Here is an 18,345-nt window from a genome sequence, read left to right as displayed (position 1 = left end):
GCGCCGTCTCGGCTTGGAACGCGACTGTAGCCGCCTACAGGGCTGTGAACCAATAAAAAAGCAGCGCCTTTCCAGCCCAGACCAATCAGCTTCCAAATTAGAGGTTTTAACTCCTATTTAAAATGAAGGCTTTGAATTATAACGGCTGGGTTTTCGGGAGGAGTTGGTGACCTGGGTCTGCGGCCAGAGCGGGCAGGTGTGTAGACCCTGGGGTAGCTCTGTGAGGTTGGCGCGCAAGGCAAGGTCGGCCGGCCCCGGGGGCCCTTGAGCGGCAGCTGGACCGGGGCGGAGGGAAGCGGGCGGCGGGGGCCCGGGGCCCGGGAGGGATCCAGTCGGGGCAAGGGGACCTCCCTCGGCCCCTCGGTTTCCTCTGTCTCCTCCGTCCCTTGTCTTCCCTTCTGTCCCTGTCCTTTTCCCTCCGTCCCTTCAGCGCCTCCTCGGCGCCCTCCCGTCTGCTCCCCGGTACCCGGGCGCCCTATGAATTGCCGCCTGATGTTTACTAAATACCGCGAATTCTGATATAATTCCCGTATTCCGTGAGCACCTGGGTAAGAAGAAAATGCAGACAGAGGGTTTTTGCTGTCTTGGAGTTCACTTTTAGTGGGGTGGGGAGACCCGACGAACTAGTGGCTCCCGAGAGTGAAGACTGTTAGGAAATAGAGCGGTTAAGGTGGTTTATGGGGGGCTGCTTTGGATAGAACTGCCAGGAAAGGGCCCTCGTCCCGGCTGGCTGAATGAGTGGGTGAATAAATAACTTCGAGGTCTTCCTGGGCCAGTGCTTCTCAAACCGTGGACCTTGGGTTACCTTTACTAGGATTACTTGAGGCTTCTTGTTAAAAAGGTAGAACCATTCTTGTTAAAAATATAACGAATCAGAAGCACTTGGGCATAGGACTGCAGTGTTTGTATGTTTTTCAAGCTCTCCAAGGGATTTTCATGTGTTTCTGAGACTAGTGATCTAGAGCAGCAAATACTAGTCATCTGGGGACGTTAAAATGCAGGATCTGATTTGTTAGGTTTGGGGTTGGGTCTGAAAGTCTCTATTTCTAACAAGCGCCCTCCTGATGTACATGTAGCTACTGCCCTTGACTTTTAATGTCCCTCTTAATTTTTCTTGTTCTTTGACTTAAATACTTCTCGGCAACATACTCATTTTCTTTCCACTCTCCTTCAGGCAGACATTAGCAGATTTGACGAAGGAAGGAAAAGTCGAAGCTCGCAGTGCTACTTATCTAACAGTTTTCCTGTTTAGAATAGCAGGCTGTCTGCTTTGAGCTGCAGGGATTTTGTGAAGGCATCTGGTCCTGTAACTCCTGATCCTGGCTGTGGACCAGAAAGAACTACCTGAGCAGTGTTCCTGGCAATCTCTCCAGAATTTCTGCATCAGAATCTTACTCCATTTTGCTTACTATTACTATTTCATCTCTCTGAGAAGGAAGGCATATTAAATTGGAACAAATGTCTATAGCTTCTATGAAGATGGCTGAATAAACATCTCTAGGCCTATGTGATCTCATCAGCCTGCTACTTGTAATTGTTAGGGAAAATGAAGAAAACATTAGGGCACCCATGAAACCAACTTTTTCATAACACAAGTGTATATTTCCTTTTCCTTTTTGTCTATTTCTACTAACACACTGCTTGACATAAAGACTGCAGGCTCTTTAACTGTGTTCCCATCTTCAGGGTGGAGTTAATATTTGCTTGTTTGTAAAATGGATGTGAAAGCAGGGGGGGAAGAGAGGTTTCTGATTGGAATCTAGAATTCAAAGAGCACCTGGGTAAGAAGAATACAGAAAGGTGTCTGCTTTCTTGGAGTTTATATTCCACTTAATGGATAGTTGGCGTGCCTGACAAACAGTATGAGTTTATTAAGTATTAATACATTATTTTCATTATTGATTTGCTGTGTAAATAGGTTAATTCATTCTGAAAACATTGGTGTACATACTATTTGCTAGGCATGTTCTGGGGAGGCAGTAGTGAACAAAGTGGGACTAAGCCCTTGCTCTCATGGAGCTTACTTTTTTTGGAGATGCTGAGCAGGTAGCGGGCATCTCAGTCTGGGTAGATAGACAGTAAACAAGAACAAATAATGCTGTGTAAGATGTTTAGTTAGTGGCTATGAAGAAAAATAAGGAGAGATGGTCTGAAACTGACATCAGAGCAGATACCTGAATGGAACAAAGGAGCAGGCCACACTTTTGTTGGGGGAAGAGCCTAATAGGTAGAGGGAACAGGAAGTGCAAAGGCCCCGTGGCAGGGGACTTCTTGAGGAAAGAAAGGAGCTCTGTAAGGCTGGTGTGTAATAGAGAGAGAGGGGTAGATGAAGTCAGAACGTGGTCAAAGTCCATGTTCTGAGACTCTGTAGGCCATCTACGTGAGTAGGATTTTGAATTTGAATTGTGGATCCATGAGGTGCTTCTGAACCAAGGACGGATGTATCTGACTTGTTAATGGCATCACTAGGTGCAGTGTTGAGAAGGGACTGTAATAGGCTACACGACCATTGGGAGCCTATTGCAAATAACTGAGGGGAGAGAAAATTGTGGTTTGACCAGGTGGTGGTATTGAGGGTGGCAAGCAGTGATTCTGAAGGTAGAGCTGACAAGATAGGCTGACAGATGAGATACGGGGTTTGAGGGAGAACCATGTAAAAGATTATACCAGGACTTTTGATTTTGAGCAACTGAGGATGGATTAGCCATCAGCTGAGATGGGGGCTTCTATGAGAACAGGTCTGAGATGATGGCCCCGTGGGGAGAGAGCAGGATTTCAGTCTGGGTCCTTAAAATTGAGATGCCACCTAGATTATCAGGTGGTGATGTGTAGGTTATAGGGGATCAGGGGAGTGGTCTGGGCTGGAGATGGAAATTTGGGGGTCCTCAGCTTTCAAATGATAGTGAAAACCTAGGAGACTGGATGAGCTTACCTAGGGAGTAAGTGTAGCTAGAAAAAGACAGTGTTTCTGGGCTTGAACTCAGGGTGTTTCCATGAGCAGAGGAGAAAAGTGTGGAGGAGAGAAGAGATTGTGTTTGGATGTGTTGGGTCTGCCAGACTTCTCAGGCCTTTCTTGGGGTATCCTGAGCAGGTAGTTAGCTATCTGAGTCTGACAGAGAAGAGGTTATGGCAGAAGATGATTATGTGAGTTATCTTAATAAAGATGTTTAGAGTCCCAGTGTTGGATAATGGCCCTAGAATGGTGTGGGTGGAGAAGGGGGTGTTCAGTGACTCACTCCCAGGTCACCCCAGACACTGAGGTTGGTAAAAATGAGGCTGATCCAGCAAAGGAGGTTGCTGGTGAGGAAGGAAACACATCTGCAAGCTAAGTGAAGGAAAGAGTGGAAAAGAAGGCTGGGTCCTGTCAAATGCTGCCCGGAACGCATGTAAGGTGAGGGTGGAGAATTGACCTTTGGATTTGGCAGCAGTGGTAAGGACAAAACCCGATGGGAGTGGGTTCCAGGGAGGGTGAGAAGTAGAGGTGGGCAGTGTGGGTGACTGTTCTGGAGCTTTGTTGTTGAAAAGGAGGCGAGAGATGTGGTCATAGCTTGAGTCAGTTATGGAGTGAAGAGGACCTTTTTGTTCTAAAGGCAGCAGGTGTTGAAGCAAGTGTGACTGATGGAAGTGATCCATTAGAGATGATGGAGGGAGTTCTACAGTGAAGTTTGAGTATCAGGAAGGGGATGCAGGGTAGTGGGAAGGCCCCACACCTGAACATTATGTCCCATTTGGACAAAAAAAAAGTGTAAAATTCTGTGTGTTGAAGCTTTTCATCAGGAGCAGTAACTGTGATCTAGCATAACACTTTGAAGCAGGTAGATTTGTAATATTAAAGTTCTTCTTTCTTTTTAGGCATCATGGACAGATCTAAAGACAACTGCATTTCAGGGCCTGTTAAGGTAAATTGAATAATCTGTAATCTCTATTACATTCATAAAACCCAAATGGAGATTGGTCTTACATATCTGTAATTCTGTCCACCTTCACTTTGGATTATAACTTAGATCCCTCTACTACATTCCTAGGTATGAATTAGTCACTTTTCTTAGCATTCAATAATATTTTGTTGATTCTCTCACTGTAACTTTTATTTGGTTCTGCTTTGTCTTGTAGTTAGCTGCTTAAGTATCTGTATTCTTTCACTGTATGTGGGACAATAATGTACACAGTATGGGTCCAAAACTTGCCTGTATTTTCTTGCTTGCCAGAAATTAATTGCTTTCCAAAGTTTGTTCTGGTCACCATTCAGGGAATGGAAAGCTCAGGAATGTCAAGCTGCATGTTAGTGAACATGTCCTGGGAACCCACTTTGAGCCAGGTTCTGTGTCACATGCAGGGGTTACAGTGGTGAAAAGCATATGGACTTTGACTTTGAAGAATTAGAGTCCTTTGGGGAGGTGTGTGAGCCAGTACCATCCTTATAATACATACAGGGCCTGAGTAATTCCGAGGAGGGGTGCTCAGTTCAAACTGGGATATGTTGGAATCTGGGAAGGCTTCACCAAGGCGAGACCCCTGGCTGTTAGTATTTAACAAACAGTTGTGAGCAACTGGATGAAAGAGTCTTTCATATAACGAATCTTTAATATGAGGAATCCGCATAGTTTTTCCTTCTAGGAAATCAAAAGAATATAAATATGCCTTGATTTTCTTTGTTTTGGTCGGGGGTGGGTATGTTTTTAGAAGTCTTTACCTTCAAATAAATGGATACTTTTTTTTTAACTGGCTGAAAATGTAAAATGACCAATTAGAAAAAGGCTAACTTGAGTCACTGTATTTGATTTTCAGCTCCTGAGGTAAAGATTATTTTTTAAATTGCTATTTGTTTAAAATGTTCGTCATTGCCTAAATGCCTACTGTGTTGTGAATGCTGCGAATTTCAGAAGTAACTGACTTTTTACTTTGAAACTGGAAGCCCTCTCTTGTAATGCAATAATACCAGTGAGTTGATGACAGACTCTGAATCTTCCCTTTCCAGCAGTTTCCTTATTTATGAAGAAATTGCCTCTGATGAAGCTAGGAGAAGTCTCACTGCTTCCCCACCTCCCCACCTCCCAATTTCAGTTTGATGAGCTCTCAGTTTTAGAATGAAGTGGATCATTTTTTAAGTTTGCGATACCCTATTTACAGACATGTACATCATATATCTTGGTAATAACTTCTTGAAGACCCTGTGTTTGTTTCCTAATTGCAAAAGTTCTTCTGGCTCAGATCCATTTTATAAGTACTTAGAAAATGAAAAAGCAGTGAATAATCATAGTAATTAAGCTATGTGTGGAAAATCTGGCAAATATAAAAATTCAGATTGTCTTCTAAAACTTCTTCACTCAAAGATAACCACTGTTGAGCATTTTGATGTATTTCAGTCTTTTTTTTCTAAACATATATTGCCAAAGGAGTTACAGTAGAATTGGGCATTTGGTATCAAGTTACTGTATTATAACTTGTAGCTACATAATAATTCCCAAGTTATTGAGATTCTTAGGTAGTGTTTAATGTCTCCCTCTGTAGATGGAAGTTTAGGTAATGACTGTTTGTTTATGACAGATGGCTCTTAGGGGTTGGGGTGTTAGGGAGCGACTAGGAGAACTCATTCAGGTATTTCTCTCAGCCAGATACTGACTATACCTCCAGAAGGGCCGACTAAAATCGCTTTCCCCTTCCATCTGTTAACAGCATTCATTATTTGTCCTATTAGAAAACAGACTTTGTGAAGTTCTCAAATTCAGCTCTTGTTCATGAAGACCATGAAGTCTCTTTTATTTTTCCCTCCCAACCTAGACTACAGTTCTACTAGGTGATGGTCCAAAACGGGTTCCGGCGACTCCTCAATTTGCTTCTCAGAAGCCGTTATCTGCAAATAGTGGCCAGGCCCAGCGGGTCTTGTGTCCTTTGAATTCCTCCCAGCGAGTTCCTTCACAAGCACAAAAGCTTATCTCCAGCCACAAACCGGTTCAGAATCTGAAGCAGAAGCAGTTGCAGGCAACCGGTGTCCCTCGTCCTGTCTCTAGGCCTCTGAATAATACCCAGAAGAGTGAGCAGCCCCAGCCATCAGCCCCTGGTAAATCAGCTTTTTGAGACTCAAATCGAATAGTCATTCATTCTAGATGCCAAAATAAAGCAAGTCTGTAGACTTGTGTTTATTGTTTGGAACCCTAGCTTTTATATCATTTCTATTGAGGATGAGAAATTGGATAATCAGATTGAAGTAACAGTGTCTCTTGTGGGCCAGGCCTGTGCTAAGAATACATGGTAGGATTGGGGAACTGAGAAATTCCAAGGTTGTGGAGCATGGAGGGAAGTTGGGATGCGGATGGCCTGAGGCTGGCTGGGGTCGGGTCACGGTGGCCACTCCTGGCTAACAGCAGGCTCTGAGGCTTTCTTCATCCGTGTTCTCATCCAGTTCTCATAACCACTCTATGAAGGCAGTAGGGTTATTATTAACTTAGTTTCCACAGGAGGCAGCTGAGACAGAAGCATTAACTTGTTGGAAGACATAGCCAGGGTGGAGAGGTACGGACCAAGTCGAGTCCTTACTTAGGACGTGGACTGGATAGAAGTGGGCAGTGAACTAGACACAGGGATGGAGGTTATGTATGTCGAGCTAGTGAACCATAAGGGGAAAAACCAGTTCAGGTTTGCATTTGAATACCTGAGCAGAGCATACTATGCTGCTGTTGGAGTTTGAAGTGCTGGACATAGATGAATGGAAATGTCTCACATTGGCTCTGGCAAATGAAATAGTGACATTAGCACCCTCTTGTATACATTTTGCTAAATGGGCTTATGTTTTTATATTTTCCTTTGCTAACTAATAAAGTAGTTATTATAAATAAAGGAGAAGAAGGGTGGCTGACTTTATGTCTGTTGCATTGTTCATAATTGTATGTAAACTATGGACAGTTGGCTGCTCCACCTGCTGGGGAAAGGGTGATGAGGGGGGAACTTGTCAGGGGTGGGAAGATTGGTATTTTTGCTGTAGAAGCTCTTTATTTGGAGACTGAGGCTTTAGGGAGAATCTGCATAGTCCTTAAGTCTTTTAAGTTATCAGAGGGCCTGACTATGTATATATATGTGGTCATCTTCACTGTAGAAATTTATAGAGACTTCACCTGGTAGTAGAAGTCAGGTTAGGGTGTGTTAGTCTTTATCTATAAAGAAAAACTAAAAAGAGCCCAGATCGATCATTCTGGAAATACCATTAATATTTGGTGACCATTCTTTGATTTATCTCTTTTCATAGGTTTTTAACTTATTCTTCATAGTTATTCTGAAAACAGGTTTTCACCTTATTCTATACAGGAAATAATTCTGAAAAGGAACTGGTGTCAAAACAGAAAAATGAAGAATCCAAAAAGTAAGCTTTATCTTATTTACAAAGTTTTGTGCTATTATCTATTAGAATACCCTATTTAATGGCAAATTTAATTATGGGAACTCTTTAAAAAATAAACAGGTCTTCATATTTTCATTTAGAAAATATAAATGTTTCCAAATTTCTAATCTTTAAAAAAAAGAGAAATTTTAGTGGCAGTTGTCGACTAAGTACTTAAGTTTTTCTTAGTATTTTTCAAATTTAGAAAAAGCTTGTATGAATCTTTTACAGTATGTATGAAGTAAAAGTTCCTCTCTACCCTCAGAAGTAACCATTGCATGTGGTTTATGTGTGGTTCTATACTTTTTTCTTACACTTACAAAGAAGTGCAAGTTTGTTAAAAACAAAATGCAGTCATGTTCAGACATCTTCTAAAAGCTTTTCTCAATCTCTGACCTGTCTAGACTGGAATTAACAGGAGGAGCCAGGAATGAACCCACAGAGGGTTCTGCCTTCGCTGCCCAGTGGAGGCTTGCTGAGAATCTAAATACAAGTGTTCTCACCCCTGCTGCCCTGCTTGCTTTACTAGAGTGGTTTTCCACCCCAGAGAGTGGTAGCAACTCCAGGATGGAGGAGGAGGCTGTAGTTAGTTTGCAAGAGGCCTGCAGATGCTTCTGAAGTGTTCATCCTCTCCAATGACTTAACTAGTCCTGGCGCTTGTCCTCAGTGGTGGTGCTTGAAGGTCTGTATTCCAGAGCATAGTACTGCCTGGGGACACTTCCACTGAGTGTGCTTCAGCTCTGAAAGCTCAGTTGCTTCTTGTCACTGTGCAGCCAGTGGCAGGTGGGGGACGGGGGTTAATGTCTGTGGCAGTTCATTTATTGTGGATATTGGCACGGTTCTTGTGGTGGGTATACTGAATACAACTTTGATTATAAAATTATAGGGTATGTCTACTAATTAATAAACTATTAGGAAATATTTGCTTTCTTCATTTTAAAATGTTCAAATTCTTTCCTAGAAGGCAATGGGCTTTGGAAGACTTTGAAATTGGCCGCCCGCTGGGTAAAGGAAAGTTTGGTAATGTTTATTTGGCGAGAGAAAAACAAAGCAAGTTTATCTTGGCTCTTAAAGTATTATTTAAAGTTCAGTTGGAGAAAGCAGGAGTTGAACATCAGCTGAGAAGAGAAGTAGAAATACAATCCCACCTTAGGTAAGTTTTCAGATTGATCGTCAAAAAAATGGTATATTGACAGTATTAAGAGTTAAACAATTATAAACTTTCTACAAGGCCTGCTTCACAGTATTGCAAAGAGTGACTAAATTTGTCACTTTTCAAAGATTTATCTAGACTTAAGTGCTCTGGTCTTGAAAAATGATTTTGAAGGTTTATATTAGTGGGGTAATTTATTATATGAGCAAATTTTTTTTGTGTGGGTAATTTAGGGGATTGATACCTCTTATACTCAGTTCTAAGCAGAAGTCATAAACGGGCAGCCTGCAGTTCGACTTTGGCAATGGGTTTTTTCCTTTTATTAATTTTTTAATACCTCAAAACCTGTGCACATCAGGCTGGTATCCCTGCTCAGCAACAACTGGCTGGAGTTGAGGGGCTGATGTCTTAGATGGGCTGTGCAATCAGCTGCCCAGAGTTCTCAGCGGTGCACACTTCTTGCCATCGTTGAGCGTGGGCTAAAAGTTGTTTGTCTAATAGTGTTTGGCTATCAAACTACTGTGGGAATGCCATGTCTCTTAACTTCTCAGAGAATTAATGTTTAGCTGAAATTTCCCCCCTATAAGATGGTGTAAAAGAGGAAATTGAATAGTCTTAAGTAAACCTGATGAGGTTCACTGATACCTTGAAATGCATGTAAACTGATAGACGGATGAGATGGATGTGTGTATTTTTCTTAGAGTAGGTAAGCAGTTTCAGATTCTCAAGTGGGGTGGGAGTGGAAGTCCGTGACCAGAACCAATTTTCACTACTGGTTTCATATGAGGGTTGTTTTTTTTTTTTTATATTAGTATATTTTATTGTATCAGCTCCAAAATCATGCATTAGAGTGTCTGTCCTTTGTTGCAGGCATCCAAATATTCTCAGACTGTATGGTTATTTCCATGATGCCACCAGAGTTTACCTAATTCTAGAATATGCACCTCTTGGCGCCGTCTATAGGGAACTTCAGAAACTGTCAAAATTTGATGAGCAGAGAACTGCTACCGTAAGTTTTCATTTATTGTTCAGACTAATTACGTTTCCTCTAAACCTGACCTATACAGCAGTGTACCTTTCATTATAATAGAGTGGGCTTTGTCTTATGGAAAGATGGCTTAATAGTGTCAAATATTTGAAATGGGAAAATCAAAGTAGCTTAGTTGTAGCATATGTACAGATAAATTAGGTACCAGGTGGGATATTGTGGCTGGTTTGTTTTCACAGCTGATTTTTGGTGGAAATGTATATAAATGTTGCCATCTTTTTTTTCTTTTTAATAATTTATAATAGTTTTAGATTTACAGAATAATTATGAAGGTAGTATAGACCTATTTTCTGCTATTATTAATGCACATCTAATTTTTCCTTTTACTATCTTACCTTAGTGTGATGCATTTGTACTAAGTAATAAACCAATATTGATACTTAATAACCAAAGCCCATACTTTATTCAGATGTCCTTAGTTTTTCTCATGATTAGTCCAGGGTTGTGGGTGTCTGAGAGGAAGGTCAGAGGTAAACGATTTTCATCACATATCAAGGGCACATACTGTTAACCTGACATGTCCTGGTGGGTGTGGGACTTCATCACCTAGCTGAGGAGTGTCTGTCAGGTTTCTCCACGGTGAAGTGACTCTTTCTGTCTTTCCATACGGTGCTTTTTCAAAGGAAGTCACTATGCACAGCCCACACTTCAGGAGGAGATGTGTCCCACGTCCTGTAGGGCAGAATGTCTACATAAATTATTTAGACATCTGCACCAGAGATGATCTCTTCTCCCTTATTTATTTAATCAATCATTTAATAATATGGACTCATGGATATTTCATACTTTGAGTTATAATCCAGTACTATATTTTCTTGCTCAAAGTAGTCCAGCTTTGCCCACTGGGAGCTCTTTCTCCTGGTCCCTGTGCCCTCTGACACCACCCCCCACCCAGCATTGTGGGTGGATGGGTTTTTTTTTTTTTTTAAGCACTTAATTGCTTTCTGGTACTACAGGATACTCCAGCCTTATCGTGTACATTTCTGATCCCAGTCTTAGAATCAGCCTTTCCTCCAAAGAGCCCTGGTTTCTTTGATTGGAAAATGTTATTAGAAACCAGTATCTGGGTGCTAGGTTTGCTCATTGCTGTTGAAATGTCATTACTTCTAGGCTTTCAGCTGACAGAGCAAGGAAATAAGGCTATAGTAATCTGTGTATATACACATATCTATAAATATTCCTGCATTTATTCATCTGTATCTATATTAAGCAAAACTGGAGCCCCTTACCACATGGGTCATCGAACCGTCTTTCCTTATCTGTAACCTCCCACTCCAACACTGAGACACCTGGATTCTACCATCCATTTAATTAATCAGTTCCGGTGGGTGGGTATAGTAGTATCAGAATTGTTAAACAGTTATGCCTGTGGGAAACAACCATATGCACTGAAGATTCATCTGTATCTTTTCAGGGCTTTATAGCTCATTTTATCGTTTAATAATATTCCATTGCATGGAGGTGTACCTCAGCTTACCCTTTATCTACTGAAGGGCATCTTGGTTGTTTCCAGTTTTTGACCATTCATTACAAATGAAGTTGCTATAAACATTTGCACGCAGGTTTTCATGGGACATAAGTTTTGAAAATCTTTTGGGTAGATGCCTAGGGGTGTGATTGCTGTTTGTATGGTAAGATTGCCTTACCTTTGTAGGAAACAGTTAAAACTGTCTTCCAAAGTAGATGTACCCCTTCAGATTCTCCCCACTGCATGAGAGTCCCTGTTGCTCCTCATCACCAGCGATTGGTGGTGTCAATTCTTTTGGATTTCTAATCATTCGAATAGGTGTATAATGGTATCTCATTGTTTTAATTTACAATTCTCTAATGACATGTAATGTTGAGCATCTTTTCATGTGCTTAGCCATCTATTTATCATTTTTGATGTGTGTAAGCAGATCTTTTACCGACTTTTTGTCTTTTTGGTCATCTTACTGAGTTTTAAGAGTTCTTATGTATTTTGGTTACAAGTCCTTTATCACACGTGTTTTACAAATGTTCCAGTCTGTGGCTTGTCTTTTCATTCTCTTATCTAGGGCAGAAGTTTTCAATCTTAAGTCTAACATATCAGATTTTGTTTTTTCAATGGATTGTGCTTTATTACGTGAATGAAATTAATTTGTTCAAAGAAGTTGAAGAATCTTAATTTGTCTGTTTTTTGTTGAATTGGCAGATGATCGGCCTGTTGAGTGGTGGTTACACTGATTTGTTCTTGGTGGAGATCTCTGGGTAGTACTTAGTTTGCACACTAATTTTCTTTCGGCATTGATTTAAATGGAATTAAGTTCAGGTGGTTTTACTTTTACCATCTGAAATCACAGCATTTTTGTCATGTGGCCCTCTGGTCTTGTCCCTGTAATGAGAACATGCTATTTTAAACTTAAATGTTTGCCCTTTGGATAAGTAGAAATCTATTTTATTTCTTTTAAAATTTTAGCTAACCAAATTAGTTTCTAATTGGCAATTAATATTTATACAACTCAATTTTCTTCAATCCAGATGGAGTTTCTTTAACCCAGTGTAAGCATAGTCATTTAAAATAAAAGATTGGTTCTTTCTAGATTTCTTAGTAATTTGAAAACACACACACACACACACACACACACACACACACACTCATTTTCATTTTTTGGTTGACTAAAGCTAACTGTGGAGAAATGTTAGGGACGTTGCAGGTATCCGCATCTGATGTTGGAGGTGTAGAAGAGGTGAGTGCTAGAGAGCTGATTTAGCTAAGAGCTTCTTATCTAGATTCAAGCAGGAAAAGTCCATTGCCTTCTGGAATTCTAATGCAGGTTCTTCATCATCAGCTCACATTTGGTGTAGGTAGAGGAGCTTTCTTTGCTTCATTTTCATTTTATTATAGCCTAAATTTTGGTCTCTGGCTTTTGGCTGGAAAAATGAAAATTGTCATTTCTGACAATAGCATTTGCTTTCTACCCATTTGTTTAGTAAACCTTTTAGTATAAAATAGTGTTCAGTCCCATCTAGCAATTACTGTAGAAACAACCCTTCTCAAACTTTAGCCAGAGCTAAAGATATATAATGTGTCTTAAATTTAGAAAACAGTTCTTTTCTATATTTAAGGCAAATTCTGGACTTGCTTACTAGATCTTTCTTTAGTTGAGATGGAAACAAAACTAACAAAAGGACTGAGTTGCTTTTGTGCTTTTAAGCTGATTAATGAGTTAGTATAACCCCAAATTTAACATGCTATTTATTAACCTGCCTGTATGCCAGCTTTTAGTTTCTGTTTGTTGCTCAGGATTATTTTCCCTCTGATGTTCTTAGAGTAAATTCTTAGCTTCAAATAAACAAATCTTTTTTATTCCATTGTTCCTAGATTATTTTAAAACCTGTAAAACATGTTAAAATCGAAGTGGGCTTCCTTTCATAAGAGATGTCTAAAATGTGTAAACACAAAATCTAACATAGAATTTCAATGCCTTTTTTTTAAATAGTATATCACAGAATTGGCAGATGCCCTGTCTTATTGTCATTCAAAGAGAGTTATTCATAGAGACATAAAGCCAGAGAACCTGCTCCTTGGATCATCTGGAGAGCTTAAGATTGCAGATTTTGGGTGGTCGGTACATGCCCCATCCTCCAGGTATGTCACCTTAGAGGTGGAACTTGTTTGGTTCAGCAAAAGCCCAGGGGCTAATCATGAAGGAAAGAACAAAATACTTTAAGCAGGGATGTGCTGAATTGGGGCAGGCAACTGACACACATGCTTTGGTGCTTTGGAGTCATTTAGGCCTGAAATGTAAGTGTCTTCAAGAACATTTTATTTTGCAACCCTTCTGGCTATATATTGTGTCCCAGTCCTGGGGCTAAAGATACTTAATGTCCTTAGAGGCTAATGTCCTTAGGGGACAAATAAGTAACAGATATGACAAACAGATGACAGATGAAATACAAGATGTGTAGGGGAGAGCAATGCCTGATGTAATGGTTGTGGGAGAAGAGTGTGTGTGTGTGTGGGGGGGGCAGGGCAGGGTGGGGTGAGGGTGGGGATTGCTGGGCACTGTTTGCTGTTTGCTGGGCCAAGACAGGTTCCAGAGGGCAGCATGTGTGGAGGTCTAGAGCTGAGAGCACAGTTCTTTGGGGAACCTCCCAAATTAGTCTGGATAGTGGTTAAAGATCTCCTTTGGCCTGCTTTTGTCAACAGAATAGTACTTTCTTGTTCTCTCTCAAAGCTAAAAGAGAGAGATCAATGCAATGAAACAGTTTAATTTCTATGTGAACTTTGCAAAGAACTAAAATATTCTTTACTGTTTTAATTTGGGCTCAAGTATGCTTTTGAAGCCTTGTGTGAGGTAGGGGTTTAAAAGTACACATCTACTGATAAGAGTTTGTCAACTTTGGGTTAGGTCTTAAAAGGTGATAGGCTTATTGCTTTGAAAAATTAAGCCAGTCAAGAAAAATTGTATAGCTTAAAATAGATGACACGGAAGGAGGAAGCTCTGTTTTTGTTGCAGACCACTTCTATTTCCTGTGATGCACTGAATGCAGTCGCTCTTAAAAAGCTGGTTGTCTGTCACTGGTGGGAGTGGTTGGCACCTGGCGGGGCAAACCACAGTGAAGAATCGTAGGCTTTGTGGTATTTTAGTACTAAACTGGCCGTTCACTGTCCAGTTGTCCTTGTGATTGGAAAGAGAAATGTCCGTTTCAGAAAAGGGTGAGCTATGCAAATGTACATCACTTGGCCCCACCTCCTAAACCTTCACAGCCATAGGAGCTCCCTGGTTACTGGGTGCCATTCTCTGAGAACCGGACCGGGTGCATTTCTTTCATCTCAGTGGCGAAGAGGGCTGGACGCCTGGGGAGGTACCTCCTTCATCCCAGGTCATAGCTCACCATGCGGTTGAGTGACCATCTGTGCTCACCGGGCACCAGCACAATTAGCACAGCGCCAGCTCCGACGTCGAAGAGGAACAGCAGGGAAAACCTACGTGGTGTTTGCTCCTGGTTCAGGGTTCGCCACGCCCAGCTTATTTCCAACCTTTGTTATAAAATCTCACCCCAGCATGGAGAATTGAACTGGTAGCTGATCACTCACCTATCCCTCCAGTGCCTACATTCAGCAGGTGTTAACCTCTTGCCAGATTGGCTGTGTCTGTTTTCTTGGTGAACCTTCAAAAGTTGCAGACCTCATGCTGTCCTTGGAGTGCGGCAGTGTGCGTCTCCTAAGAGCAAGGACTTTGTCCTTACGATCACAGCCATTATCACTAAGAGAACTAACAGCCTTGTTAATGTCTAATGCTTAGGCCATGTTCAGATTTCCCCAGTTGTCCACAAAACTTCCTAGCTGTTCTTTTAAATCAGAATCCAGTCAAGGTCCATGTGTTGCATTTGTGTCTTTGGTCTAAATTTAGACTAGTTGCCTCACAATTTAAAATCCATTTTTCTGATTGTGGTGTTACTTGGTCTTTCATCCCCTCTATTTGCTGAAAACTGGGAGTTGGGCCTAAAGGCCTGAAGAATATTTTTGGCAAGAATACTTCATAGGCTACTCCCCAAATTTCAGCATTTCTTTTGTACCAATGATATATGAGAAGGCAGCATGAACCTATAACCCCAAACCTAGTGCTTTCTCAGTGGGACAGTTTCTAGTTACTTGTCATTAATGTTACCTGACTGTTAAGCTTCTTAGCATATCTGTAATATAAAACAAAAATAGAATCCAAATTGTATGTACAGAGAACTTTGGATGGCTGCTTTTACATAGTAGTGATGCTTTAAATTTCCTAGATTGCTTAAGGAGGTTCTGAGTTGGGCAAACTTGGGGTTCAACTAGGTTGCTGGCTCTGTGATGTTGCCCATTTCTCTTAATCTGTGTCCTGCCTAAAACGGGGGGTTTATAATTGTACCTGCTTCCTAACAGAGGATCTGGCCTCGGAGGAGCACTCAATGTTAGCGTAATTGTCAGTGGTTCCGAGTAGCGGTTGTGATAAAACCTGAAGCACACCCTCCTGAACCTGCCTCCGTTTTCAGGCGGACTACCTTGTGTGGTACCCTGGACTACTTGCCCCCCGAGATGATCGAGGGCCGGATGCACGATGAGAAGGTAGACCTCTGGAGCCTTGGGGTCCTTTGCTATGAATTTTTAGTTGGGAAGCCTCCTTTTGAGACAAGCACATACCAAGAGACCTACAAGAGAATATCGCGGGTAAGACATAACTAGAAAGGAGCCATCACTTCTCGTAGAATTCTTTCCTTATCAGCCTTTTTCTGTAGGCTCCCACTTGAATATTTATATTCTAAGTTTTGTGACTCTGTCACTTATTGTACTCCAGGTTGAATTCACATTCCCTGACTTTGTACCAGAGGGAGCCAGGGATCTCATTTCAAGACTGTTGAAGCATAATCCCAGCCAAAGGCCTACTCTCAAAGAAGTACTTGAACACCCCTGGATTATGGCAAATTCATCAAAAACCTCAAGTAGCCAAAACAAAGAATCAACTAGCAAACAATCTTAGAATCTTGCCGGGGGAGGAGTCCTGGAGCCATGGCTGCTGTTATCTGTCAGGAACAGGCTGCTGCCATTTGCCTTAGTGCTGCGTGCCTGCCTGTAGGCGAGAGTGCGACAGAAAATGCATTTTTCCTGAGCAGGCACTACCTCACCTCCCTCTCCAGAAGTTCCACGTCAGTAAACATGACACTGAAGTGAAAATAGCCACAAGAACCGTGCTGACTTCACTTGTTTTATAATCCAGAGGCTAGGTTCAACTCAGCCACCCCACAGCCTGTTTCCAGTAAGATCACCTTGTGAAAGATGAACTCGTGGTCCGATTGTGGGCAAAGTCGTCACTTTGCCCAGACTCGATCCTTTATGAGCTGTGCAATAACCTTCCAAGTACCTGAGTGTATGTGTAACTTATTGGGTGGCCGCACTTGGCAAAGCTGTCAGAATGAACATGTGATTCTTTTAAATGTTAAAATAAAGATTCTGTATAGACTTGTATATTTACTTCCATGGCATCGCTCTGGGACTGCTCTGTGTCCAATACTTGCTAAGCATGGTTATCTAATCCTCAACTGCCTATCTCCTGCCGGAGGCTTTGTAAAATAGGGACATAAGCTCCACTCCCATCTTGGAACTTGCTTGGGACACAGATGAGAACATCTCAGCTGTTTTTGAATGTTAAGGGCTTTTTTTTTCTCCTGGTTTTGATGTTTTATTCATACAATTTTTATAAAACACATTAAGACATACATAAAATGATTAAAGCTTCATATGTATGACCTGCGAATTATAATGCATTTCCCAGGAGTTCACCTTCTACGCTTTGAGAAATGCTGGGCTGAGCCTGGGATTAGCTGGGAGGGTGGGTTCCTATGTGGGGCTGCCAGGGCTGAGGTTCTGGCACTGGCCTGGCCTGTGAGCACACCCAGCTCTTCCCTCACCCACCCTACAGTGATTGGGGATACAGCTTACGGTGACCACTGACCATGGGGGAAGCCAGAAGTCAGCAGGCAAATTGTAGGGGATAATTAGGAGGTGGGAGGGGCATCCAGAGGAAGTGGCATCTGAGCTGGCCTTGAAGGACAAGGAGGATTTAAAGGTGGGAGGCAGGTGTGGCAATAGGTCTCTGTAGCCTGAGGGGAACAGGAGGGACCATGGCATGGACATGGGCAGCACCCTGTTGGCTGGGTGGTGGAGGGCGTACCAGAGTTTGGGTGTGGGGGCAGCCAGCGCCCTTCATCCCACAGCCTGTCCTGTGTGTCCTGTCCCCTAAACGTTAGTCCCTGTGCCCAGCAAGGGGCGTTGTGCAGTGTGTGACAATAACCTAGCTCAGCTGGGCTCCTTGGTGGGTTCTCATCTGGGCCATCACCTGACCAATCGGCACTAGTTCACCAAAGTGGGTGCTCCTGGCTGAGCTGAGTGGGGAACTTTAGGAGTCCACTAGAGCTGTAGGTGGTCAGGATGGGAAATGGGGTGAAGGGGTCAGTCACTCACATCCACACCTGCCCACCTGTGGGCTCCGACCATGTTCTCCACAAGATGGCAAAGAGGTCCACGTGGGTGAACTAGTTCTTTGCAAACTGACTTTCCAAGTGTGGCCTTCGTCTTGAGTCTCTGCTGGGGAACGTTTGCTCACCAGGAATCCCTCATTCCCAGCCATATCAGGGATCTGGGTGGAACCTGTGTTCCTTGTGGCTTATGAATGTGGGAGCCTGCTGCCTTTGATACGGCACGTAGAGGCTTCCTTTGTTCCTGTTGTTACCTGGCTCCCATGGGACACCTGGGGGGCTTTAAAAGTTTTTTACATTGGAGTTATAGTATGTGTATAAGCTTTAAACGTGTGTATACAAATCTATCTGGAGTATATGAGTAATCCTTTCACCACCTGTGCTCTATTGGCCTAGAAATGAGCAGGTGCCATGAGAGCAGCTGGTCTAGCCCTTGCTTGGTCTCTTGTTCTATGGGCTCCTCATGCAAAGGAGCTGCCCACATCTGCTCATCAGCCAGACGTGAACTTAACAATGATGAAGGGAAAAATGGAAGTGTTGAACTTAGGAGAGTGAGTAGAGAAATAGGCTTTCATGGCCGACTTTCAGTGCAAGCAACTAGATATCAGAAATGTCTAAAGATAAGAAGGTGGCCAGCAGAAAAGCTTCTGTGTCAAAGTTGATGAAGTAGTCATGGAAACTTCAAAACACAACTGAGTGAAATTGTCCAGTTAGGCCCCTTGGGACAAAGGAGCTTTGCTTCCCACAGTTGAGCTGAACTTTTACATACCCAAGGTAGTGATATTTCATGTG

The 18,345-nt window shown here is 42.2% G+C and overlaps 1 protein-coding gene across 2 annotated transcripts; it reads left to right on the top strand.

Annotated features, from left to right (window-relative positions):
- Positions 1 to 90: 90 nt before the first annotated feature.
- AURKA (aurora kinase A) lies at positions 91 to 16,543 on the top strand. 2 transcript variants are annotated; one of them, XM_036901914.2, is made up of 9 exons: positions 91 to 196; positions 3,853 to 3,899; positions 5,782 to 6,061; positions 7,303 to 7,357; positions 8,337 to 8,528; positions 9,399 to 9,537; positions 13,038 to 13,186; positions 15,574 to 15,748; positions 15,876 to 16,543. In XM_036901914.2, the coding sequence occupies exons 2-9, from the start codon at positions 3,858 to 3,860 to the stop codon at positions 16,056 to 16,058; spliced, it is 1,215 nt and encodes a 404-aa protein (XP_036757809.1). In that variant the 5' UTR covers positions 91 to 196; positions 3,853 to 3,857; the 3' UTR covers positions 16,059 to 16,543. The 2 variants fall into 2 exon arrangements, with proteins under 2 accessions (XP_036757809.1, XP_036757810.1); XM_036901915.2 differs by lacking the exon at positions 91 to 196 and adding an exon at positions 2,865 to 3,391.
- Positions 16,544 to 18,345: the final 1,802 nt, after the last annotated feature.

The sequence above is a fragment of the Manis pentadactyla genome, chromosome 5 (assembly GCF_030020395.1).
Source record: "Manis pentadactyla isolate mManPen7 chromosome 5, mManPen7.hap1, whole genome shotgun sequence".
Lineage (NCBI taxonomy): Eukaryota > Metazoa > Chordata > Mammalia > Pholidota > Manidae > Manis > Manis pentadactyla.
This window is presented reverse-complemented; position numbering and strand designations above follow the sequence as displayed.